Source organism: Cinclus cinclus, chromosome 15 (assembly GCF_963662255.1).
Source record: "Cinclus cinclus chromosome 15, bCinCin1.1, whole genome shotgun sequence".
In the NCBI taxonomy this organism is placed as follows: domain Eukaryota; kingdom Metazoa; phylum Chordata; class Aves; order Passeriformes; family Cinclidae; genus Cinclus; species Cinclus cinclus.
The window spans coordinates 6561604-6588643 of record NC_085060.1 but is presented as its reverse complement, the minus strand read 5'-3'; the positions used below and the strand labels follow the sequence as shown (position 1 = coordinate 6588643).

Here is a 27040-nt window from a genome sequence, read left to right as displayed (position 1 = left end):
GATGAATGGGACAGTTAGACAAAGTCTGAAACAGGATAGGAAAAATATGAGGTCTTGAGAGGAGAGCTGAGAAGATACAAGAACATGACTAGCCACAGCCAGGGCAGGAGAAGAAGAGACTTCTGAACAATTTGCCATTTTTGCTTGGATAGGTGTCTCTGTTTGAAAACACAGGTGACTGTTAAGGAAGGCAGGAGCCTCTCTTGAAGTGGAAAATGTAAACACCCTCCCTCTGAATTATTATAATTTTGAAATTAAGGGGCTCCTAGGCAAAGATATGTGAATAGGAATAACAGTTCTTTCTAGGAAAATTAAAATTAAAATGTAGTAATAAAAAGACAACTACTGACAGAGTCAGAATACAGCCTGACACCCCATCAGTGAGGGTGTTGGTAGCAGTCCCATTAAATGGTGGCTGCATCCTCCTGCAGTGACAGATGTGGTTCTGTTGAAGCTGTGGTCCTGTAGAAGGGTGCATTTTCCTCTGAAGGTCCAGTCATAGTGTAGAAGGGTCAGGTTTTCCTCTGGAATCCAGTGGAAAAAGGCTCCTTGTGGTGTTCCAAATATCAGATTTTATCCAGGTAGAAATGCTTGTCTCCTCCCCCTTGGTGGAGCATCTCCCAATGGGATGATGGAATTTTATCAGTCATGCAGTGGGACTCAATGGATCATTAACAGAAGATATCTCCTTGGAGGGAGGTTGTGTCATGGAAGAGATAAAGAGCAGTGCTCCATTTGGTTCTAACAGATGGTGATAGATTACAAACTTCTGGTTACCTCTTGCATTGCAACCTAAGACAATAGGAAGGAGTAGCCCACAGCTCGTAAACTGTGAAGGTGGCCTTATATTTCACACAGCCCTTGACAATAAGGTTTTTTGTAGGTATTATAGTTAGTATGGAAGGTATAAACATTTGGCCCAGCAAAAGCTATGGGAAGACCTACTTGGCCCTCAGATTGCTGCTAGGGAGACATAACAGGTCACACCCCTTACTTCTGCTGAAGTCTCCCCCTACTTTAATTCGCTAAACATCTCAACACAGCCAGAGAAAGCAATGTGTTACCATCACCATCTTTATGTCAGCATAATTCTGTATAGTTCTTGGTAGAGCGAAGCTAGGACCACTGCATGATGGTGAGGATAAGTTATTTAAATGTGGGAACTAAAATAAGGCTTGAGATGCACAAAGATAATGGAAGTGTGACACTAACAGTAGAGGCAGATTATAATTATTTAAGTGGCAATTTGGCTGGGACACCAGGATTAACACCCTTCACTCAAATTCTTATGAGAAGGCAGTGAAATCTTCAATGGGAATACCCTTGCTTTATAACAAATCTGAAGCAGCAACTCTTAGAGCACAGTGGCCTCTAACACAATCTAAGGTCATTGTTTCAAAGGTGGCATGGGGACAGCAGCCACTTTGTCAGCCCCTACCAGCACCTGCAGAGCTGGAGGCACCCCAAGGATGTGTCTGCCCCAGCTCTGTCAAACCCAGCTCAACGCAGCCCCGGAAAAAGACTGGAGGAGAACAGCTCAGGTGGGCATGGCTGGGGGCCAGCAGAGCATTTAGCTGCCATTATTCCTACAGCAGATTCCCAGGTACTGCAAAGTAGGCCTAATGAGGGAATGTTAATTTATATCCACTCACAAGAGCGTAATGGGGCTCAAACACTGACCAATCAGGGGCCTACCAGGCTTTAAAATTTGAATATGCTCTGGGATCAGAGAAAGTTATAGACATGATAATGTCTAATAAATCAAATAAAATAGCAGCCGAAGTAAGTTCCTGCATGTCAGATATTAAATATGACTAATGTTGTTTGACAGTGTTCCATAGAAGGTGCATTGGAGTCTCACTTCTTCCTTATCATTATCACAGAAAGAGAAAGGTAAAGCACTGCAGGAATATAAATAATTTGAAAAGCCTCATAGACAATATTCTACTGTGCACCTCATTTGCACTTAAAAAAAACCTGCCCTACAGACCTTATGTACTTTTAAGATTCATCTGAAAGATACATGAAGAAGTCTTCCAGTCAAAAATGTACATATTTAATGGAATTAGATCTCTAGGCAAGAAAATGTCAGAAGAAAAGGAGAAATATTAAAGTGAATGCAGGGTGCTCCTTTCTAGTGCTTTCCTGCTTTGATAAATATCTTCTGGGATGTCATTTACTAGAAAGTCATGATTTAAAAAAAAGAAAAGCTGCAGCATAAAATTTACTCTTCATTGCTGAAGTAAGTTGCTATTTTTGTATTTTCCCTCTGTATTCAGCTTTTGTCAGCCAGAGGCCTTGATATTTGCTTTTATATCACCCCCATTGAAAATGCAGTTATTGTGAAATATTCAATTGCAGAGCTCTTCTGATTGCATGGCAAGGGGAGATCATAGGAATCTGTACTGCCACAGCCCTTTCTCTGCCTTCCAGCCTCATGCGAGGCCAATCAAACTTTAAAAATACCAGAAAAAGTAAAAGACCCTGATTGTAGTGTTCAGTAATCACCCTGGGCCCAATGGGCTTGAAAGAAATCCTCTTTATTCTGTCATATCAGCTCCAGTTGCCTGAGCTGAGCAGCTGCTGAGCACCTGCAGAGATCCTCACCCTCCACTGCTGGCAAAGTGGAATCACCTGAAAGCTCTGTCCCAAGTCCCACCCTGCACAGGCCCCTGGCCTGATCCTGTACAGTCAGGGCTACTGCCATCTATTGTAACTTATTTATAATTTGGAGGGTCTGCACCTCCACTAGTGACGCAGGAGGCTGTACCACAGATTGCCCCCCTAGCAGGACTTGAGAGGTACAATCTTAATTAGCTCTTCTATAGAAAAAACAGCAGAGGTCTTAGAAATTCTCCCTCAGGACAACCTGACAAAAGACAAATTCTCATTAAAATCAGCATTACTAAGTGCAAGAAAATGTCAAACTCCCCCCCAAAGTAACACGTTTCTATTGGGAAAATGCAACTAAAATACTTTGAGTTAATTTTATCTGCAATACAAGATTTTGTTTCATTAAAATGACTTAAAATGTGTCAAATAATCAGGTAAGCCCTGAGTGCAGTTCCTGCTGAGAGCTTTAAGTTGGCTGCATCCTGTCTCAGGGATGTTTTGTGCAGTGCAATGCAAAGCCAGTGGAAGCTTTAGATCAATTTAATAAAAATGCGTTGCTTTCAAGTCTGTCAAAATATTTTATTTAGTTGTAGATATTTATGAAAAAGCACTTAATATAGCTGAATTCATATGTTTCTGTTTTTCTTCTGTAAAAAGTTGTCAATTTTTCAGACTACACTAGAATTTTCCTCATTCTTATGCATGATCCACAGTTACGTTTTTTTCACACACTTTCCCAAAAAGACCAAGAAGAATCTGCTCAGAGTTTCTAGACTCTTTACTTCTAGGTTTTGCAGTGATGTAACTATTCAAGTATTTTTATTGTGCACACTGGCATGTCATGCAGGATATATATATTTCACATATATGAGAACACATTTGTTCATATATTAAGTCTTCAACAAAACGCCTTAATCCAAATTGCTTTGCATTTCCCACAGCAATTCACCAAATCCCAAGTGAGTCATCTTGTGTTGGTTTCTGTACAGATTTTTAGGATGTCTACATCTTGGCACACAGGCTGGGAAGTTCTGAATTGTCTGACCAATACTACAGAGATTACTGGGGGAAAAGGCAAGCATGGAAAATTAGGATTCCTATTTCAAGTCTTGTTTTTAGTCCACTGGAATAGACTTTTCCAGTTTCTTCTACTTTGTAAATACAGAATGCTGCTGCAGTAAAATGCAAGCAGGGACATCCAGGATAACATGTGTATCTTCTTAAATAGAGCCTGCACGTGTTCACATCCAACTTCTCCCACACATCTATCTACCATACTTTGCCACAGATTTACTTCCCACAGCATAGGTGGAACTGACCCTAAAAATGTCCACACTATTTCCTGGAGAGATGTTCCCTCCATTCTGGCCATGCTGATCATTTGGGTAACAGATGCTGATTCCTGAAATGTCCCTGTCACCATCTCTATCAGACTCCACTACACTGCTCAGTACTGTTTGCTGCTCTTGAGAAAAATGTTTTCAGGCTATTCACAACCCAGCCAGACACTTCTGTATCAATTATACTCACGCCACACTTTAAAGACTTTTGAAGAATGCTCAGTAAAGAGTTGCCTTTTGCATAATGAGAAGTGTGAAGGTCCCACCATAGCTGCCTGGGATGCGTTCCATCACATTTGCTTGCTTCCATATAGAACTGAACTATAACTGCTTGTTGTGGAGGAAACGATCCAGCTCACATTAACTTGACTGAGAGCTGGATCTGATCCCAAACCCACAGTGCACCCACAAAGTGTTGCTGTTCTTAAGTACAAAAAAAAAGTAATGCAAAACCACCAAACTTCCACAACTTCATAGGGGAGCATCATACCCTTGTTCCTTCTTTCAGTTCAGCTACACTGGAAGTATCACTGCTTTATTAGAAGGTGTCTCCAGCCTTTTGGGGGCTCTCATGTGGCTGAACTTTACCTCAAAACATGAGCTACAGATTCATATCATTGACACAGTCCCTTAGGCCCATTCCTCATTTGCCAACACAGTCTCTTGAAGTCAATGTTAGTACTAAAAAGTTTATTTTGACAGGAAGTCCTAACACTGAGTTAGAAAGAAACATTTTAAAAAATGTAATAGATACTAAATTTAAATTGTTCTGGATTACACCAGCTTGACTCCTGTGACTCCTGACACTACTCAGAAAGTCTAACGCTATAAACTTAGCTAAGCCAGGCAAACTTTCATTTACATTAAATAAGTAGTGTTAAAAAACTCAAAACCTTTCATTGAAGAATTAGCTTGCTTACCCCAAAGTCACAAACTGTCTGTCTTCTCTCTATGTTTTGTACTTTGTGGCTTCAGCTGTTAGCCCCTCTTATAATCTTGTCAGCTTTCTCTATTTTTGCAATGTTTGGAGCAAAATAATTTTCTGGGGTAACTCCAAAGAAATTATTAGAGATACACCAGAAAAGGGTAATTCACGGGGTAAACCCTTACTGGGGTGTAAAATGATGCTGACCTAATGAAGTAAATGCATTAGTTGTGTAATGACAGAGCAACTACCAGGAGCAACTGTGGTCCTTTGCATCCAACCTGTGGACAACTTTAGGTAGGAGAATTTGCTGTTGCTACTGAACAACGTGAACTTCTCTCACATTCTGGTTAGCCCAGCTGCAGCACTGCACTGACCTCCTCCCTGGTGTAGCAAACAGAGACTAAGTGCTCTGGGTCCCCGCAAACCAGGGCAAAGGATTTTCTCATGGCATCTAACAATTAAGATTTCTTTTTTTTTCCATCCTGCAACAAGGGACACTGCTAGAAGTGGTAGCGATGATGCACACCAGCCTCTTGCTCATTAATATTCACTTGGGGAAAGAGATAATTTGCCTTTGTCTTTCTGAGCCATGTTGAGAAATTTATTTCAGTAGCATCAGTCATATAAGATGATAAAAATGGTGCAAATCACGCAAGGGAAAAGAAGCTGCCTTAGCATGATTTGACTGCATATGATGAGTAAGGTTACTAACTAATTGGTAAAGTGCTATTTGTAATTGTTGCTTGCTGATTAAATGGATTAGAACAGATATTTTGATGTCAATTCTTTTCTCATTGCTTCACACACAAAAAATATGTGAAAAACCGAAATAAAAAAGTGGTGATGCAGAAAGCAGGCTCTGGGAGATAAATGGAGGGTTACGTAAGACAAAAAAAAATGGCACACTCACTTCCTGGAACAGAAGTCACCCAAGGAGTCCAATAACTTTCCCAATATGTGCAGTAAATGATGACATGAATGAAATGCATTGTTCATAAATGTAGATAAATAATGCCTAATCACTTCAGGCACTCATTTAGTTTCTCCAGCCCAGGACTTGAACAGCTGAGGAGTGAACAGCAGCAGCCTTAGGAAATCAAAAGCACAACTGTGTGTTCTCCTGATCCCAGGGCAGCGCTTGTCCCACTGTGGAGCTGCTGGATGCCTGTTCTGCCTCATGCCTGATGCCTGCGGAGTCCCAGCACTGGGAATCTGCATGGAGAAGAGACTGGCAATGCCACACAGGGTCAGGCAGCAAACACCTGTGTCACCACCAGGCAGCCACACAGTGTCCCAGGGCTGGTGAGCTGGGTGTCCCTGCTGTGGTGGCCATCCAGAAGGGAAGTGAAAAAGTGCAGCCACCATTGCTTTACTCCATTTTAGAGAGGGGAACTCTTTAGGACTGACATTACTTAAAATACTGCAGTCAGAACCTCATCCTGCATAACTGAATAATCCTTCATAATGTCCCAATCAGATCTCAGAGAGGTGCAGGATCTCAGAGGGATCTCAGAGAGGTGCAGGAGACTGAGGCTGTGTCCCATTCCATAGGCAGCACTGTGGGGAGCATCCCTGGGCAGGAGTCACACTGGCTCACAGCCCCTTGCTCAGCCCAGCCCTGGCTGTGCTCCCTGCCCTGGGCTCTGGGCTCCCCTGAGGTGGCAGCAGTGATGAAAACACCAAGGCTTCCTCCCCTTATCCCTGCACCTCCAGTGCCCACAGCTCAGCACTGAGAGATCTCCCAGAGACACAAGCACGGGGTGTCACAAAGGGTCAAGGCATCAGCCCTCTAATGGCCAGTGCATGACCATCTGAAAAGAATCCTGCAATATCCACCCTTCTAATGGTATTAAACGAGGTACCATTACTTTTCATTTGCACAAAGTAATCTGATTGAGTGCAACATAGCTAAAATTTAATTTCCTCTATCTTTATAAAAGCAGTGCCACTCTTTAAACAGAAATGTTAGCAGAAGAATAAACAGAAACTATTTCTATTGTCGAGGTATTTAAAAAGAAAAAAGAAGAAAAGAGGAAGGTGGACTGGCTCCATATTAGCTTCTAATCAACCATGAATCAAGAAGACTTTTTAGAAAAATATTAAAGGACTTGTAACTGCAATATAATTAAGTTTTCAACCTCTGGGGGGAATTTGTGTAAGTCTGACCTATACTATTCTAGATGTCAGGTCATCTGTAAGCTCTTACCAAAGGACAAAGATTACACACTAATTCAAAGGGTATGTACAAGACACTTGTAGAATTGAATGGGTGCAACAAAATTAATTAACTAATCAATTGTGGTTTCTTGTTTTGTGACATATGACTTCCTCTATAATGCTCTGCTTCTGTTCTCCTACATAAAACCACAATCACTTTTTAAGAAACATGTAGTTTTGTGATACAAACATGTTCAAAACAGGGTGGCATGCTCAGGTGGCATTTCCTCACAGAAACATTCCTTTTAATGTTTTCATTAGTCTCCTCATTGTGCATAAAGTATGAAAACTTCACTGAAAAAATCTTATGAGACTATAAGAAGGCAAGCCTCAAACGATGCTCAGATTATTACTGACAAATGCTACCGTGTGATACCACCTTGCTCAGCAGTAAATGAACTGAAGAAGTGCTAATTGCTTTGGAGTTAATGAAGACTATATTGCCTTTCAATAATTGCTGTTTGTTTAGCTACTATGATTATAGCTATCTCTTTCTTGTTGAGCAATGTAAGATGGCAGAAGTTCCACCTTTTACAAGTTTTAAATCCCTGTAGAATTGACAGAAAAAGCTGTAACCACAAATTGGTTTGTGATTTTCCTTTCTTCCCAGCAAGCTCTGTATGGTTATATTATGAACCTTGCTTCAAACAAACTGCTTCTGACTTTTATGATCCTTTTGTGATCTAAATGGCTATCTCATAAGATATTCCACTGCAGCTTCTTTTTCAATTGCTTTTACTGTGAAATGGCATTCTGGAGATTTCTGGGGACCATTTCACACTCTTATGGTATTGATTTGCTAAACCTGATGATAGGTTTATATTTAAGATGCAGTCTAGTATATGAGTGAAGTGTAAGGCTTATGAAGAGGAGATCCAGGACTTTCAATAACCCCATTTTCTCGATGAGGTTTGCCTCTTTAAAGGTTAGTGTTTTTTTTACCCTGAATTTCTGAAGTCAGGTTGCTATATGGACTGTGTTTCTAATTGTCTTGGAGTGTTTCCATTCCACTGAATTATGGCCACAGAAAAAGTATGGAGAAAATGACTGCCAGTAACTTGCAGTTCTTCCCAACGTAAGGTCTGAGCAAATACACAAAAGCACATGGGAACCTAAATGGAAAAACGTATATGAGATTGTTCCCAGAGTTCCCAATTGCAAGGATGGCAGAGGACAGATTTACTCCTGGGGACACTAAAAAATGGACAACAGAACTATCTTCTTTGGGCTTTAGTGTTGGAGATATGTGCTTTCTCTTAGAAGACTGATCAATGTAAAACGATTACAGGCCAAGAAAAAACAGTCTTTCATGGAGTTATAGCATAACAATGAGTCTGAAACAGCTTTATGCACAGAAGAACAATTTTTTTCCTGGTCCAAACCACAAGCCCATGGCTCTGCCTTTACTTTGGCAAATGTTATGAATTTAAGACATGGACCCAGGTAACCCAGTCCTAGCAAAATAAAACACTCAGGTATTCACAAATGTAGTGAGGAACACCCAATGAGCAGGGGAGTCCCAACAAGAGTTCCAGGACATTTTGTTTAGAAGGTGGAGCAAAAATCAATGCTATAAATATGAACATCAATATATACATATATACAAGACAACATGTCTGTCTAGATTTCCTCAAATGCAAGTTAACTCCTTCTTGCAGGATGGTGCAAAAGTAGGAGAATGAAGGTATGAGACAGCTTCTGATGTAGAGGCAGTATTTAGGTCTCTACAGAGCTGTATGTGGCAAATTAGGGAAAGGAACTAAGAAATTCACAGCACAAAGAGTGTGGGGAATCTTTTACTCTGTAGCCAAGACACTTAGAACAGTAATCAGAGACCATGTGACTGTAGCACAATTATATACTAAAAAAAGAGAATTAAACAGCTCCTTTGAAAAGAGAAGCTGGAAAATGTATGCTGGAGTATAGGTGTGTAACAATTCACTACATATATTATTAGATGCATGGCTTTATTAATGAAACGTGTGGATATTTTCTGTAGTATGTGCCTGAGTGATGATATGATTGCATATGACTGCTGAGTGAAGTCTAGATGAATTGCTTGCTGATATTAAACAAATGAAGAAATTCCTCTAGCAATACGTGGAATAAGAGAAGGTAACACCAGTTACAGCTGACAAGGGTCAGCTTTTGCTTACACAAGAACAATCTTGCATGTTCATTTCTAAGTCTGGCCTAATGTCTGACTTCTTTCTCTCTGCTTCCAGTGATTTTTTTTTTTTTTTGTTTTGTTTTGTTTTTGCATCTCTGTCCCTCAGTGGTGTAGGAGCTGCACTAATCTCTTAAATGTCATGTAGACTAGAAATCTGGGTTTTTCTCAATACAATTTTCACAACAAAAAGATATACATAAAACTAAAGAATTGCCAAGTGCTGCAAGAACATTGAGAGTGGGCAGTCCTTAATGAAATTCTCATGTGGTAGGTTAGAAAACAGTCAGAGCTGCAGAGCCTTTAATTGCTGGTGAGGGACTTTTAAATGAATTGCAGGGAGTCATTTGTAAATTTCTGTGGCTTGCTAAATGGAAGTTTCACACCTGTGCAAAAAAGCTGGAAAATTCATATCCTCCAAGATCTTCAGAATTCCCTAAGAAGTCCTGTAAGATTTGCAGCCATTTTAAGAGTTTAAAGAGTTTATTCATTCTGGTAAACTGTCTGTTACAGATCACATAAATCACTCAAATCATCATGAGTATTTTATCTCTTTGCTATTATAGATCTGGCAAGAAACATCTGCCAAGACTACAGCCCAGCTACTGCCACAGTAACTAAACAATAAACAGGAACATTTTAAGATAGCATGACCAGTTTGGATGGGAGAACAGCTTGCTAAATAAGCAAACAATACCCATGTGAGAAGATGTATAAATATTTTGGAAGACTGGTCAGAATATGAAAAGATCCTGATGAAGTGGAGGTAAGATCTAAAGAAACCATGTAAAATTCACTGTGGACAAGCACCAAGTACTAGAGTTTATCATAAAAATTCAACAGCAAAAATACAAGGCAAGGAATGACCACTGAGGTAGCTTTCTACAGAAAGATCAGATGGTTATAATGGATTACACACTGCACATCAGTCAACAGTATCAGGTGGTTGCAGAAAAGGCAACTACCCTCATGGGATGAATAAATAGAAAATGTAGCCTCCAAAATGTGTGGTATAATTCTTCTAACTGACAGCACAGGTATGACTTAAGCTAAAGAACCTCTTTACCTGGGAAATAAAACTAAATTTTGCCTCCCTACTTATAAAACAAAAGCAGATTCTGGTTTTGGGTGGTACATGAAATCTGTCTCTGCAGAGACAGGAACTACTGTCTATAGCAAGAAGATGCTTTCAGGTCTGTTCTGTGGTATACCCACAGATGCTGAGAAAGATTTCTGCTGAATCCATATCATATCATATCATATCATATCATATCATATCATATCATATCATATCATATCATATAAAATAATGTATTTTTTTCTTGTTAGCAGCTAATATTTAATTCTTCATATTTTTCTCATTTGCCTTGTTTTATTAAAAAAACAGAAAGAAAAAAAAAGATAAAAAAAGCACATCTATATGCCCTAACCTCCCATATATCTGTCTCACCTGTATCAAATACCCCTATCTGTCTGTCTGACTGCCCATCTGCTCGTCTGTCTGGCTCCACAGAGATCTATACAAACCAGACCCATACAACTGGATACACTGGAAACACCACTTTACTGTGTTTCTATATCACATCTAAAACTTTCACCTTATAATCTCATACCTTTTTTCATCAGATTAAAATTCACACTGCACTTACATATTTTTTTCCTAATTTTCCTAATTTATTTTTTCCCACAACAGTTTTTACTGATTTTTTGTACAAAGTACCTCGGGCTGTGTGTAGTCAAAGATGTCTTTGTCCTGTGTACATGCAATTGTGCACTACAGGACTGCTGAAGATACATTTCAGAACAGGCATTAAGGTAGTATAACCCCTGGGTCATCTGAGAATAAACTAGAAGTAGAGCTGGCAAGAATTATTCTGTGATTTCCTCCGTGAAATATTTCAACATGGTCTTTAAAGGCTCAACCAAACACTCCCAAAGCAAATTAAGCAGATGACATTATCCTTCCCTCTTGACTTCATGCCCTCAAACACTGAATGGAGACATTGCCAGGGTCAGATTACCAGCTCCAGTGGAGATACAGTGACTGAAAATCAGTGCTTGTCAGCAGAATAAGAATAAATATCACTCTATCAAGGAGGGACTGAACATCCTGGCTTTGAGAACACCACTTTACAAAGAAGGACACCCTTTGTAATAGTAGGAAGGCAGTTTGGATTACCAACCTGCAAAATTTGTTCAACCAAAATCACATGTAAGAGTCTCTTTTGTCCCAGTACCTTTGTCTGGATATGCTGGCTGTCCTTATTTTAGGAAATCAAACTCCCATTATACTTCTTAAAATAACTAAAGACAGACAGAGCATAAAAGCTTTACCTTTCAGATTGAAAATCTTTATGCAAATACACCAAGAGGAAACAGAACAATCCAAAATATACAATGCTAATTTTCTATGGCTATTCCAGATAAACATTAGCAACACATGAGCTACTTTTCAATGTTGGTATCAATATCAAAAAACTGGAAAATCTTAAAACACTGAAAGACCATCTGTGCATGCTATCAACTGCCAAATTTGCAACTGCGGAACTGCTAATTCCATATTTTCCTGATAGATTAATGGGCACCATTTATCCAGAATAAATAAATGTGGAAGGCCTGCCTTCCCCCTTCCCTGTACCTCATCATATTACTGATTTCCACCAGACCACTGAGCACTTTAATACAAGTAAGCCTCTGTCTGTATTTAGAAATTATCACATTTGGTAGAGAAGAAGTTTGGCATTGCCAGTTTCTTAACACTGAAGTTAGAAAGAAATATATTCAGAGAACTCCAGACTGCAATCAACACAGATAAAGTGCAGTTGAAGGATTTTTCTTCCCTTTTCCTGACTTAAATGTAACCTAGTTGCAAGAAAGCAAAGATATTTTACACACACAACTGCTCCTGTTTCACCATGTGCATTTATCATATTTCTTTTGAGAAGCATGTCAGACACATATATTTAGACTCCTAGCTTGCTAATTTATGCCAGCTAGTGTAAAATTATAGGGTAGAGAATAAAGTTGCAGCATCAAACCTTTATATGTGCATTGAAGCAAATTTTTCCACTATACACAGTTAGACTTCCACAATCCACAATTTGCTAATCTTTCCACTTAGCAATTTGCATTCCTGCGTGCACACACATGCTATCACAAACATACATCCTTCACACAAAAGAATGGTATTTCAGTGAGCTCTCACATTATTCAGACTACACTGATTCCTATAAAATATATTACTGTAGCCGTGCCTCCTTATATCTAACAGCGTGTTTAATCCACAAAAACCTAACTACATATATCTAACACATTATCTGTCACTTGGATGATTTCATTGTGTGTTCATGGGGTGATAACTGCAAATTTGGAATGAAAATAGTATATAACCTTGTTAAATACATTTCTTTAAGAGGAAGAGAAATGCCTTTGCTGTGTATTTGCTGTCCCCACTCACTGTAGCTCCAGGTTTTGTTAAGAGGTATAAGTTGTGGGTATAAAGCCTGTGGGTATATTTGCTGACATATCTTATCCTGAATGACATTATCATTATATATTACAGCTAAAAATAAATAAATTGTTAAGGACTGGGCATCCCATTGGCAAGACACGAGCTTGCCTCATGCCAAGAGAAGCATGCACTCCACGGATTTGTAGGAGCAAGGCAGAGCGTTGCCGCTGTGCAAGCTCTGACAGAAATGCCTGTTGAAGTTCTTTGCTACTTTTGTAATAGTCTCTGTCGTCTCTCCTTCCTTGTAAATACATATTAGTTTAAATACAAAGCCTGGAAATTCCTCCAAGTGAAGCAGAAGTGAGGAGCCACACAAGCTCCCTAATCCTATCAGACAGAAAAGGAAGGTAGAGCAGCATAACCTTCAACCCAAAGAACTAGCAGATGAAACATTTTGGTTTTATTTTCTACTAAGCAGTATTCCACTATTTACTACACCATTGTTTCTCATATGCTAGATTAGCAAGGTGAAGGTTAAATTAACCTAAAAGAAATTGCTAAAATAATCAAAGAAAGAAATGTAATCTCCTTTTCTCCAAGACATTTTTCTTTATCTTATTTATTTTTCCAAAGACAGATGCAAAAAGCCAAAGTCTTATACTTTCTAAATAGCTTTCAAAAGCCCAGACTTCTCTGGAAATCTTTTGGGTTTTTATTCCATTTCTTGCAATGCTCTGTGCTAGACTTACTTGCTATTTGCTTAAATTTTGCATGTACAAAATGATCTTTTTGGGGTGCAATTTCTGTATATTTACATCAGCGTGATGAGCAAAATCAATCACATATATCCATAAATTAATGAGAATATGCAATAGAAACTTTAATTACTACTTAAGTAATAAACTCTGACATTAGTTAAGTGAAAACTTAATGGGGCTTAGTGGGACTTCAGGAGATGATGTATTTTTGAAACAGGGCTATTTCCTACTTATGGTTTTTACAGCCCTAACTGTGTCTAGAGTGACAAGCACCAAGCTGTAACACTCAAGAAGTTGAAGAAATAATATATTCACAGCTTTAGAAACACTGACTGCACCTGCTTGTTCATGCACACAGTGGCAATATCATAATTTTGAAGGGAACGGATTATTCAGTTAAACAAATACGTCCATAACTAGGAAGAAGAAAAAACTTCAACAACCCAGAAGGCAGTTAAAAAAATAAATTAAAATCTGTTAAAAAAAGAGGAAGTCCTCAGTTATAGCTTATCCAAGATTTTATGGAGGGAAGAAAGCTTGACTCTTTTGAGCCAATACTGTTTATAGTTGCTGCAATGAAAATTCTAATTTTGTGCTCTAATGAACACAAAATGATCCATAGTCAACCTTGGCAAAACTTATAATGACTGTGTAATTGAAGCGACTTCATCACTTCAAGAAAATATTTCAAGAAATTGTAGGAAACTGCCAAGAAATAAAACTCTGGGATGGGTAGTGTTGGGTAAGTTACACAGGCAGCCATATCATCTTTGCTGCTTGGTACATGTCGGGATTATACAGCTGCAAGGTATTTGTCTGCAGTTCCTCTTCTTACAGCATATTAAGACTAATTGTGAATTGCAGCAAGTGCTTTGTGCTGAATGTGTGACCCAGAATTTTCTTTTAAAATACACTGTTTTTGCTGTTACACTCCCTGGCACAATCCACATGCATGGGACATGCTGCGTGGAAAGCTGCCAGGTCAATCTCTATGCACAGGTTGTGTATAACACTTGGTGGACCTTGAAAGATTTCCTCCATGTTGTAAATTTACAGAGAAAGGGCAACAAAGAGAGAATGGGATTGGCCAGTTAGGGAGGATACAGCTTCAAGCTCTGGAATGGGCAGAACATTCTCTGAGACACCAGATTTCTCCAGAAATATCCGTGGCAGAAAAGGTGAGCACTTATCTTGCATGTTTATGCTCACCACGATGCATGTTCTGGGCTTTTTACTCTTTGACTTTTTTCCCACTCTTCCCCATATCCTGACCTCCAGCAGAGTCCATGCCTTCATTCTCCATCAGGCAAACCCCTTGGCTCCCTCCCTCTGCCTGCAAGGACATCTCCCCACTGCCCTGGGATGGGCCAGAGCTGATGGAGAGAAAGTAAGGACCCGGAAAATAGCAGTTCTCTGTTAGTAAAGCATATTCATATTTAATAGATACCATGCTGAAATACAGAGGGATCAATTCATATTTGAAGTCCTAATTCTCCTCTCATCTAACTCCACTTACAGAGAACTTGTCTTTAAATATCATAGTTCTGATTTCAAATACGACAAATACGACAAATACGACAAATATTTTCTATTTACTCACCACAACAATGACTTCAGCAAGCACCTGGGTAAATCCTGTGAAGCACTCTAAGACCATCCCCAAATGCAGTTCTAAACCCTTGTTTTTTGAGTTTTCCTGAATGATCTGGGGATAGGGCACTGAAGCATCTTTAGGAGACATAAATAAAAAATCCCTTCCCATTTTCATTGTGGTAGGAATTCTTCCAGACAACAGTGTTTCAGAAGACTTTTTACAGCCCTCTTTCACTTGAAGGACAAATCTGATTTGACATGAAGTTCTATTACGCAGAAGCTGTTACATGTGATGACACTGGTTATTGAAAATTGAAATTAAGTGAGAGGAAGCTAACACCAACTTGTATGAAATTCTGCTGTCTTTGAATGACACAGGGAACTCAATATATCTAATCATCAAAGTGAAGCCCATTGGGAACCAAACTACAGTTGTATTGCAGGCGGCTGCTACTTGATTGCTAGACCAAAAGTGCTAAGCCATATGCCACTTATTTCTGTGTCTAAATGGCTTACTGTGATTGATACAGAGAGTGGCTCTCCTCTTCACAGTGAAACAATCATGAAAACAACAGGAATTAGGGTATAGTGGATACAGATTATTTTTTACAATCCTAATTTTCAACCCTGTCACTTCCCTGATCTTAATGTAATTTTTTTCTTTAATGAATTCTAGCACATGCTCTGTATTTTCCCAGCAGAACACTAGCTTTTGCATAGACCTTAGTGTGCAAGCTGCATCCAGTATTTTTTTTCTCTTGCTGCTGTTGGTGTGTGGCCAGATAAGCCTGATTATAAGGGTTTGCTGTTGGCCTTGAGTGCAAAAAAAATTCCCTTCCTTCTTTAGAAAGACTTTTTTTTTCCACTGTCCTTGTGCCAATCTCTTTGATTTTTCTTCCTCACTAATCTGTCTCTCTGAATCAGCCTTTTCCCAGTGCTCCTGCAGCCTCCTCACGCTCAAAGTCGCTCCAAGGTCAGCGGCGGGCCCTGGTCCGCGGCACTCCACGTGTCCCTGCTCCCAGCTGCAGGCAAGACGCGCTGTGTTTTCAATATGCTCAGCTTCCACTTGACAAGGCCTGGAAGCCGCTGCACAGATCTCAACTCAGGTGCCACGGTCAGAGAGCGTGGCGCTGTCACGACACGGCCTTTCTGCAGTGACGGGGCTGGCGAGCTGGCAGGGCTGCAGCAGGAGCTGATGCTCCCATTATGGTGCAATGGAAGAGTTGCACAGCTCAACACAGCCTCGACACAGAACACAGAACAGAAATCAGCCCTGACATCGCAAGCACCCCCGCTCCAGCTATGATAATCTCTTCTTTCACCCATGATCTCTGGTAGTCACATGGTGTTACACCGAAGTGCTCTGCACTTAAAGGAATACCTGCAGCTTTCCTGCCACTATTGATAAAAATGTTTAATATTCTTGTTAGGAGGCGCAGTTTGATCACCGAACTGTTCTCCAACAAATCCTGAAAACAATTCAAAGTAAATTTCCCTAATATGTCTATTTTTCTATCCTGCCAGAAGGGTTGCTAATGAATTTGCTGCTTGACTGCACAGACAGATTGGGAACTATAACTGTGCTGGCCTGGGCAACATGGCACTGGCACCAAAAACCTATTTGTACCCATGCAAAATTCTCTCTAGAGTATGTCTTTCATCCAGAGGTGATTTTCCAATAAAATCAGCCTCGATTATTGCAAGCGCAAGAGCAATCCCTGAGGGAGTATATCAGGCAATTCAATACTAGGAAATGTTGTACTAGGCAAAATTAACCTTGTAGCAGTGTTATTTCCTGAAACATTATCTAGCTTTGTCTTTCTTTCGTATTCATTGGTCATAAACAACTGGAATATTTTTCTACTTCTTTCACTTAGAACAAGATCATTATTTTTTGTAGTTGTATTTAAAAAAAACAATGCTTGAAAGACACCTGTTTTCCCTTTATTTCACTTACTCACTGCTGAAGTAAAGGACCTTTTGCAATATAGCAGCATGTTTTTTAGGGCATTTAAAAGGTGGTAACAAGGAGGACCATGTTGACTCAGACCTATTTTCTTGATTATACTAAACAGAGGAACCTTACTAGATACATAACCACAAGCCAGAAAGAAAAGGAAACTTCATTGTCCCCTTGCACACCAATGAGAAGGAGGAGAAATGCCAGGGAAATTTGTGAAGTTTTGCAGTCCAAAGGACAGCAGACACAGGCCCACAGATTTCAAAGATACAGCTGGGGAAATACAAATTTCAACGATACAGCTTCAGTGAAATCCCACTGCATTATAGTTTTATCCACTGCATCTTACCAAGCTCTCCAAGGCAGGGATCTTCATCTGCACAGTGTCTAGAACATGCTTGAATCTAACCAAACCATAGAGTATTATACATACTCTAACAGCAACAGTTTTGCTCTGGTAATTCATCTCCCAATAGCACAAAAATGGTGTGACAGTGAAATTCAGGGATATGATATCTGAATGCTGGTTCCTATGCTGGATTCAGCCAGCTGTCCTGAAAACAGAAGCATGGGTTCTCCCAATTGTAGCAGGATCAGGACTTTCCTTCAGTTTTCCTAGCATTTGTTGATTGGTTACAATACTGGAAACATATTTTTAAAGCATTAATATAGAAAAGACCACAGGTAGTTAGAAAACAGTTGTTACTTGATGCAATGCCCAAAACAAACAGTTGGAATAATGGTTTGAATAAATGCTAAGTAATTTAAAATTAAAAATAATATCCAGGAAGACAAATATTAAGCCTAAAATGATCAAAACCACAGGATGAGTGAGGAGGAGCAAATGGGTTCTTCTTTGATCAATGGCAGATACATACTAAAAATGGAAAAAAAATATTAACTAACTTTTCTTCCCATGAAAAAGAGGCAAAATAAGGTTTTCTTTGGCTCTAACTTTCATTTTTTCACAACTTCTAAAAATGGACTTAAATTTAATCTTGACAAACTGCATCACAATGAAGGTGCAAAAATATTTTGAAAAATAACAAAAGTGACCCAGTTAAAATGAAAAGTTTTTTTTTCCCATCAGCTGCAAGACTCCAAACAGATTTTACAGAAATTCATGATTAGCCTTGATCAACTGGAAAATACATGTCTCTTTAAATACAAGGCTCCAAATAGAAGCATTCTCCAGGTGTCTGAAGTTCTGTGATGGCTACTGAGCACCTCAGCAGCTGATGGGCATCTCACAGCTGGAAGCAGCCAGTGGTGCTTGAGATCAATGGTGTGCATTCAGATTTGTAAGAGATGAACAAGCATTTGTAAGGTGAACAAGCTCTCTGGGTCTGTCCATCTCATTGTCTTGTAAGCAAATACTGTGCACTACACAGGCCATGTGGTAATTTAACCAATTCCTATAAATTACACAATCAAATCAGAAGCATTTCACTACATAAGTGCATTACACCCATTTGAAAAACATGTGCTTTCTCCAGGTACCTGTTGTGGTGGTAGCTGAAAACCTTAATAAAGCACTGCCTGTTCTATAGTTCAGGACTCAGCCAATGTGGCTCATTTGTACATTTTTAAGTCCAAACAAACTGCTAGTCAACTAAATTATAACTTATTACCCCAGGCTACAGACTTTTAATACATTCTGTGGTTGGAACAGGACTGATTTACTGCTTTAGGCACTGCCAGTAGTTATCATGCATCATTTCCTTAGAAATAAAAATAGCCCTACTGTGGTTATCCTTTGGACTGATAAAAATTTATCTAACAAGATGTGTCAGAGGAACAAATTCAGAAAATAAAGGTAAAATATTAAATAGACTTATTATTTTATGTCTAAAGTACTACATCTTCTAGCTGCTGTGATGACTTTGGAGTAAAGCAATTGGTACTGTAAAAAGGAAAAAAGATCTAAAGGAGCAACTGAACTCTGATAAAACCACATGGGGGTAGCTGAATTGTCAGAGCTTTGCAAAAGTCAAAATTTACATAAAAATCAGTATTTAGAGATTAATGCAGTATCATCAAAAAAGATTTAATATGTGCGTTTCTTTGCAAACAGTTGAAAAGCAGGAGTTCTATAATCCATTTCCAACACTAACCTTTAAATTGTGAGAGTAAAGTAATCCTTTGCAACATTTCTAGAGCTCCCATTCTGCTGAGGAAATGCAGCCCCTAAATAAAACTCACTGGAAATCAGCAGCAGCCTGTGCCTCTTGGTTCCAGAGTGACACTGCAAGTGCTGACTCTGCTGTGAGTATGGTGGGTCTGTACAGACTCCACCATGGAGCCCAGCTGGAAGTCTGGGGCTCTTGGGGATTTTGTGAAATTTTGGAGGGGCTTTATTGCTGGTGCAATAAACCAATTCCACTGAACAACCATTGCACCTGTGAGGACGCTACAGTGGACAGACTAGGAGGATCAGGGGCTAAAGAACATTGTCTATAATTGCCTGTGAGCTGTTTTTTTCCTGGATTCTTGCTGAAGATTTGAGTGCTTTTGCATGCTAGTCTTAAAGTATTAAAACATAAATATGAATGGATTTCTTCGAGAAATGAATATGGGAAGGCAGTTTAGGCACTATGTTATAATGGATTTTTAGAACTAATTGAATTGGTGCTTTCTGATTTAGTAGGTTGCCAGAAATAGTCTGAAGAGAAATGTGAGGAAGGAATGTTTAGAATAAGAGTTAAACAGGTGACATATGGAAATTGCTTGGGAGCTTTACTGAGAATGAGTTACAGCAGGTTTCGGGTTTTTTGTTTCTTTAAAGTGGTTTAAGTCCTTTAGCAAATGTCCTGTCCATATAGACAAATGTCCACAGGTACCTACAGCCCACAGGTGCCTATGTATCCATGTATGTACACACACACACACACACACACACACACACACACACACACACACACACACATATATATTTATGCACACAGAACGATGGAAGTGTTTGGGTTGGAAAGGATCTTATGAAGATCATCTGCCCCAACCCCCCTGCACTGAGCAGGGACAGCTTCAACCAGATCAGGTTGCTCAGAACCCTGTCCAACCTGACCTTGAATGTTTTCAGGAAAGAGGGATCCACCACCTCTCTGGGAAACCTGTGGCAGTATTTCACCACCCTCATGTTAATGTTTTAATAAAACTCTCATAAAAATGTTTTCCTTATATCAAAGTTAAAATTGACCCTCTTTCACATACATATATGTGGCCATCCTCCCATACAATTATCCATGAATGGGAGGCTTCTTCAACCTTGTCATGACAGACTTTTTTCACCCCTTTTTAAACACAGGACAAGAGATACCCTGCAGTGGAAGAGCTCCATGTGCAGCAACAGCATGCTGCCTTTTCCCTACTTCTGTTGGGTACAAGTGCTTGATCTGGCTGGTCAAAAACAAAACAACTTTCAGACCCAGCCCACTGGCCTGCATTTTTGCCAGTGGGAGCAGGAGATCTGTTTATGGTTACTGCTATTGCTGCATACATTAACTGACCCTTGGAGCCTGACCTGCTCACCCTCCTGCTCAGTGAGTCAGTAAGAAAATCCTTTGGCTCTGCATGACTTGCTTAGACCTCAGACCTTCCATGCAGAATAAGGTCTAGCCAGGGAGGCAAAAGCAAGGTGCCACTCCAGCTGGTAAAACAAAGATATTTTTAAAGTGCAGTCAGGAGAAACAGGCACTCCTATCCCATGTATAATCAAGGATGAAAAGGCCATGAAAAATACCACTGCGCTTTGCAAATGAGAGGTCAATTGAAATGTCGAGATATCAAATGTTAATGGATTGCATTTCCAACAATGGTTGGGACAGAAAACCTTACCAAGTCAAGTCAGATGCCCTTCAGAGGAGAAGATGAATTTTATGGCAGGAAAAGACAATAAACACCAGAAATCTTTCTGGTTAACAAACTTGTGGCTGATGGAAAACAAATATATTTTGAAAAGATAAAAAGCAGCAGGATTTTTACACAAGCTATAATCTCAAAACATGTATCTGGAAGTCATTAAAACTACAGCAAATTTAAACATATGCAGGTGTTTGGGGAAAATGCCATTACTTTCTACTGAAGATTTTAAAAGGGACTATAAAAGAAGGGAGTATAAAGGACACTCAATGAAGGCAATGTTTTCTTCCCTGAAGCAAGAAGTCACTTCTAATATTTTCACTGTTCTACAGAATTTCATGGACTACATGACTACACTCTTAATAGCATTCATTTTCAATTTAAAATTCTTATTTCTTTCTTATGAGACCCTTGTATTTCATATTTTTGGATGTCACCAAGTTTTAGCCAAATCATTCTTTCACCTGCCCACACTTTCCCAAGGAATCCATCTGGCCATTTTCACAAATGACTGTAACCTGAGACGTGTTTAGAGTGACATTATATCCCGTTCATAGTCAGAAGGGCATTGCCATGCAAATAACTCATTTCCTTGTATGGAAAACCTGAAAAGAACATATTTATCTCACTAACATTGTCTTTGCCCAACACAGCAGACATAGAGTCTTCCTTTCCAATTGCAGAGAGACTTGCCTTGTGTCTTTATAGCTCACTGCTGGGCTAATTCACACTTTTAGGGGATCTGGAGTAGGAAGACTCCTTGGTCTATACAACAGAGGGATGTTATAGCAGGAATGAAGAACAGTGACTAATAATTTGCTCTTTTCTGAAAGAATGACTACTTGAGTGGATTCCAATGAAAATATGAGGAAAAGTATTTAAAACAAACAAAAGACTTTTTCCCCCCACACTATGGTGCTCAATGCCACACAACTTTGTGGGGACAGGAGGTATAAACTGAGTTCAGGAAAGACTTTGCATGGAAAGTAAGTCCATTGGTGCCTCCCAAACACAGTATATGTGTTTCTGGAAGTGCAAAACGCTGTGTGAGGGAAGGTTGGAGGATACTCCCCATGGAGGATGTCTCCGTAATTGCTGTTCTTTGCCTCCTAACTTCTGCTGCTGGCACAGGTAAAGCACTGGGCTGGTTGACCTCCAGTCCACATCAGTGTAGAGGCTGCCAAGCCAAGTGTATTTGTACTTGAGAATGAGAACTACCCTGGATATGGGGGATCCTGCTGCTCAGTCCACCTCAGGACAAGCGATGTGATCCAAGTCAACATAAACACGATTCCTCTAAATTTTATGCTGATGTGAGCTCCCATTGTCTACACAAGTTTGGAAAGAAATCTGGGTTTCAGAACAAAGCTATCGTGGGGTTTTCATGATACCACTGTTTCTCCCCTCTTCCATGAAATAACAGGTTATATAAAAGATTCTGGATATGCCCTAATTCAAAACCATCTCTCATGTAACAGCTCTTTAGAAATCATAAACCCTCCACAGAGTGAAATTGTTTAAGTCATATGACCTTTTTCAGATGCAGGGATAGGAACAGCTTGATAGGGACCAGCAAGTAAATAAGCATGTAGGACTTAACATCCAGGAAATCCCTTTTGTACCACAGACTCGGTGTAAACATGGACAAAACCAATGGGAGAAAGCAACTACTCCTTATGCAACAAGGTCAGGAGAGCATAAATCAGTTAAATGTAATGGATTCAGTAGTTGTGGGGCCCACTTTGCTGTCATACACTGACAGAAAAGGGTCTCATGCTTTTGGAAAAGCAAACTACACCATCTAAAAAAAACATCAGTTCTGCAGATATGGAAGTTTCTTAGCTATTTTCTGTGTGCGTATTTATAGTAATATTATGTCAGATTATGCTACCAATACATAAAGGTGAGTTCTGAGGGTACCTTGTGCCTTCCAGTACTACAAGCACCACGGAATTGAAGCCAAGTCTTTCTGAAGGAGCCAAGTGCCACTGCACCTACTTGGGCCAACAGGAAATTCCCACAAGATAGTCTGAGCACCAACACACACTAGGACATTGAGAAATCAGATGCTTTGGCTGCCTTACTGAACTGCAAAAAGAAAACTTCCTTGTTTTCCCCCCTTTCCTCATATTTCAGTCTTTTTTAATGTTGCAGGGATTCAAGAGAACATAAAAGAATGTAAAATTCCTACCAAACATTACACCAGCAACATTAATGAACTGAGCAATGGAAAGTAAATAGACCATTTCTACAGAAATTTTCATCATGCTTCTAAACTAATACATTAAATAGCAGCACTATTGGCTCTGTCCAAGGACTTTATATAACCTACAGTCTTTTTAAAAAGGACTAATTTCTGCTTCCAGTTTTGGAACACAAGAACTATGTCAGCATAAGGTAAAAACAAGGACATTTTTTATGCTAATGAAAACTGCAAGTATTTTATATATATATTTATATATGTAAAAAAACCATAGATTATAGCAGATGTCAAATGTAGTTAGATTCAACTCTACTTATTAGTGCATGGCTTTTAGCCAAAAGCAATTCACATTTGAAGAAGTGTACTATCACATATGTCTTAATAATAAAAATGTGTTTTAAAAAATGTATGTGATAAGTCACATATGGTAGAAAGAATCTGTACAGCTTTCAGCCCTTATGACAATGGAAGCCACTGACATTACATTGCATAGCTGAAGAACATTAAAATTCAAGTGAAATTCTCCTTGACATTTGAGAGCTACAAAAGCAGCAACTAAAAGCTGGCCAAACCTGAGCTCTACCAAGTGTGGCTTTCACACTTATATAAATGCAATCCATGGCTAGTACAGCTATCATAAAGACACTATTCTTTCTTTTGCCATAAGAGCTTTAGCATACAATCATAACTGAATACAGGTACCTTAGGTAGTTACATGACACTGAACAAAACTAGGCAGATTTTTCAGCCGTTTTGCTATGCATCATGTAATTAATATGTATAATGGATCCCCTAGGGTACTAATTGAAGCTGCCACCATGAACATATTCAAGGAAAAGTTAAACAACCAGTTGGGGGAAACATGACAGGGTGAAATACACACATGTAGGTGGAAAGAGTGAGACTGTCCATCTGGCCTTCTTCCATCTCAAAATGTTACCCATACTCAAGTCCAATAAAAAATTACTTAACCTTAATCACCCTTTCCTCCCAACTCCCAAATACTTCTGGTGGATGAATTTGGCATCAGTGGCACACACATGCTGTCTAGTAACTGCAGTGCTCAATGCTTCTGATATAAGTGGGAAGTTACAATTCAGTTACTTAATTCTTGGGAATTTGACAGAAAGTATTAAAAAAAGTGTATGAATGATAAATGATTATTTTGGATCTGTTCCCCAGGAATTTCATCACCTTGCAACTCCTGGATCCTGTATAATGTGAGGTGAAACACAGCTCATTTCACTCTCTATTAAACAACCCCCACCAAACAATGACTTTAATTCAGCTTGAACTGAATTTGAACTAGCCCTATAGGCAAGAAAAGTCCCTTGCCTTATTACAAGTTTCACATGTTATCAGGTCCCTGCTGGATCCTCTTTCTAATTTTTACCAGACTGAATGAAACATAAAGAGAGAGTGATTTATGGTCATCTGATGTATCGCCTATTCACTCCAGGGAGTGTTCAAAAACATTTTGTGTTCACTTCATAAGGTGTAAATGACTATACATGATGGAATCCAAGTGACAGATAGAACTGTACTCTTCTGTTACGTGTGCCAGAACACAATGATCGGGGAGTCCTGTCAGTGCATGTTCTTACAAACACAAACCCACTCCAGTCTAGATGTCAGCAAGATCAGCAAACTACTATAAAAATAAGAACTCTGTTTGTAACAGCAATATACATTACTGGGATGCAGTTAAACTGCTATGATAACCTACTGACGTAAAAATATGTGTTTTTATTGGTACATAAGAGCCCATTAGGACTGAGCTACTCATTATTTAAATGGAATAACTGTTTAATAACTGATACTGTTAGCTTTAATTGAAAATACCTTTTCTCAAAGACCCACAACATCTATACAGCAACTTTCTTAATTCAATGATATATGGTTGAGTGTTGCTGCTAGTGCCCTAAGATTTAAGAACTTATCATAAAATGCCCCTGAAATTGCTCCCTGGTAACTTGCTCATCCTTCACAAAGCCCTGCTGCAAAGAGCAGAAACATGCACGTGTCTATGGTGTAAGAGAGGGGCATGCACAGAAGGAGAAAGAGCTCTTAATCAACAGGATGGCAAAGCCCTCACACATAGGTGCAAAATATTCCCATGTGTCTAGAAATTATTTGGCACATTCCTAGTTATTTCCCCCATCAGACATTCTTGAGGATTGCAATTAAAAATAATAATCTTTTTAGCATGTACAAACCTTCCCAAGGCTGGAAGCACTATGTATTGAGTATGATTGTGATTATTTGAGCTATTCATGGGCAACACATTAATTTATGGAAACTGAATAAAACTTGAGGAGCGCAATCACTGAGAAATCACATGAGAAACTGAAAGCTTTCTCAATGATACTGACCTTTTCACTACTATGATTAGGGGCAACATAAATTCTATTACCTCCTTCATCACCTTTCTTACTCTCTTTTTAGTCATTGTATACAACAATGCTGTTAAACTTGCATTTTCAAAGGGATATAAAAATAACTTACTTTACAGGAATGTTTCTCAATTTTGTCTTTTCGGCAGCCTGTAAACACAAGAGGGGTGGGGGAAACAAATCATTAAGCCACACACCAAAGCAAGCAAACATCAGCTCATGGGAGCTTTCCACCAGCAACATCCCAGAGCTGGGGCACAGGCTGTAGGACCATTCAGAGAGATAGTGCTGGGTCTGAAATGCTCCTGCCCCAGTTTGTGATATCAGCAGGGTTTGTTTATTTTTAATGGCCACCAGTCTTTAGGAGCTGCTCATTCAGGATTGCTACTTCATTTCCCACTCCGAGATCTGGCCCCTTTGTCACAAGCTATCTGTCCCTATCAGGAGCAAGAACAACAACAGGAAAAAATAGAGGGAAGAACGGACTCAATTTCCAAAACTGTTTTTATTCACCAGCAACAGAAAAGGGCAAGAGATGACCAAATGTTCAGATCAATTTCCTCTTGTGAAACCTTTAAGAAAAAACACTCCAAATCATCTAAATGAGTAAATCTTTGGGCCTCTCGGCCTGCACCACCTCAGACATAGAGCCTGGTTCCAGTTTATTGCTGAACCCATTGATCTGTGTACAGTCCATTTATCATTCATGAAAAGAGCCAGTGATCTTCACAGTATATTAGAAGAAACAACTCAGATCATCTGTCAACGGCCCTCTTATTTCTGTTTCCCTCTCCACAGGGATTTCATCTCCTTCGATTCTTCTTGAATTAAAATGTTGCTAAGCAACACAGCTGGGGGCACCGATGGCAGCGCTGCGCCAGTCTATCACACTGGTTAAGCCGCTCAAGATGTTAGTGGAGACTTTTCCCTTTAATGCTTCTATGGCATAATTATGTAATCTGAAACGACCTTGCATCCCACTCTTGTTTTGTTCAGAATAGGTAAATAATATTTTAAAGGAAGAGGGCTGGAAATATCACTGGCAGGAAAAGCTAGTGTTCTATCATTTTGGAGAATTCCTCCTGGTGTTTGCAGAACAAGGCTGCAATAAATTTAAATGTAGAAAGTGGTCAGATGGTTGGTGAGATTACAAGCACAGAGAGTGGTGAAAAGCAGAATTAAGACAACTGATCCATAAACCCATTATACAAAGGAAAGTTTTAGTGCCTGATTACCTGCAGAGCTATTTTTACAAAGCCTGCGGACATTCAGGAGAAGGGTTATGGTGAAGAACTTTAACCTCTGCTATACTTAGGGATGGAAATAAAATGGTTCCTACATAAGAAGTATGAGTATTAGTGATTCAGAGAAATGCTCATATAAGCCTTTGACAAATTAAATCCTTTATGAAAACTGAGGAACTTCTGAAACCTCTGGTATCTGCACAAGTGAGTTCCAAGTTTGCCAAAACGAATTTTCCCTTGGGCTCTATGATGGGGCGAGTTTTTCAAAACACCTGCTTTTTTGGCACTTTTGCCTCCCATCATAGCAAAGGTAAT

The 27040-nt window shown here is 39.4% G+C and overlaps 1 protein-coding gene across 1 annotated transcript in view; it reads right to left on the bottom strand.

Annotated features, from left to right (window-relative positions):
* Positions 1-27040, bottom strand: part of AFF2 (ALF transcription elongation factor 2) — a 253106-nt gene that overhangs the window by 46775 nt on the left and 179291 nt on the right. Inside the window, exon 10 of the mRNA XM_062503175.1 lies at positions 25594-25631. Coding sequence (XP_062359159.1) covers positions 25594-25631 — 38 coding nt within the window. The remainder of the gene's footprint in view (positions 1-25593; positions 25632-27040) is intronic.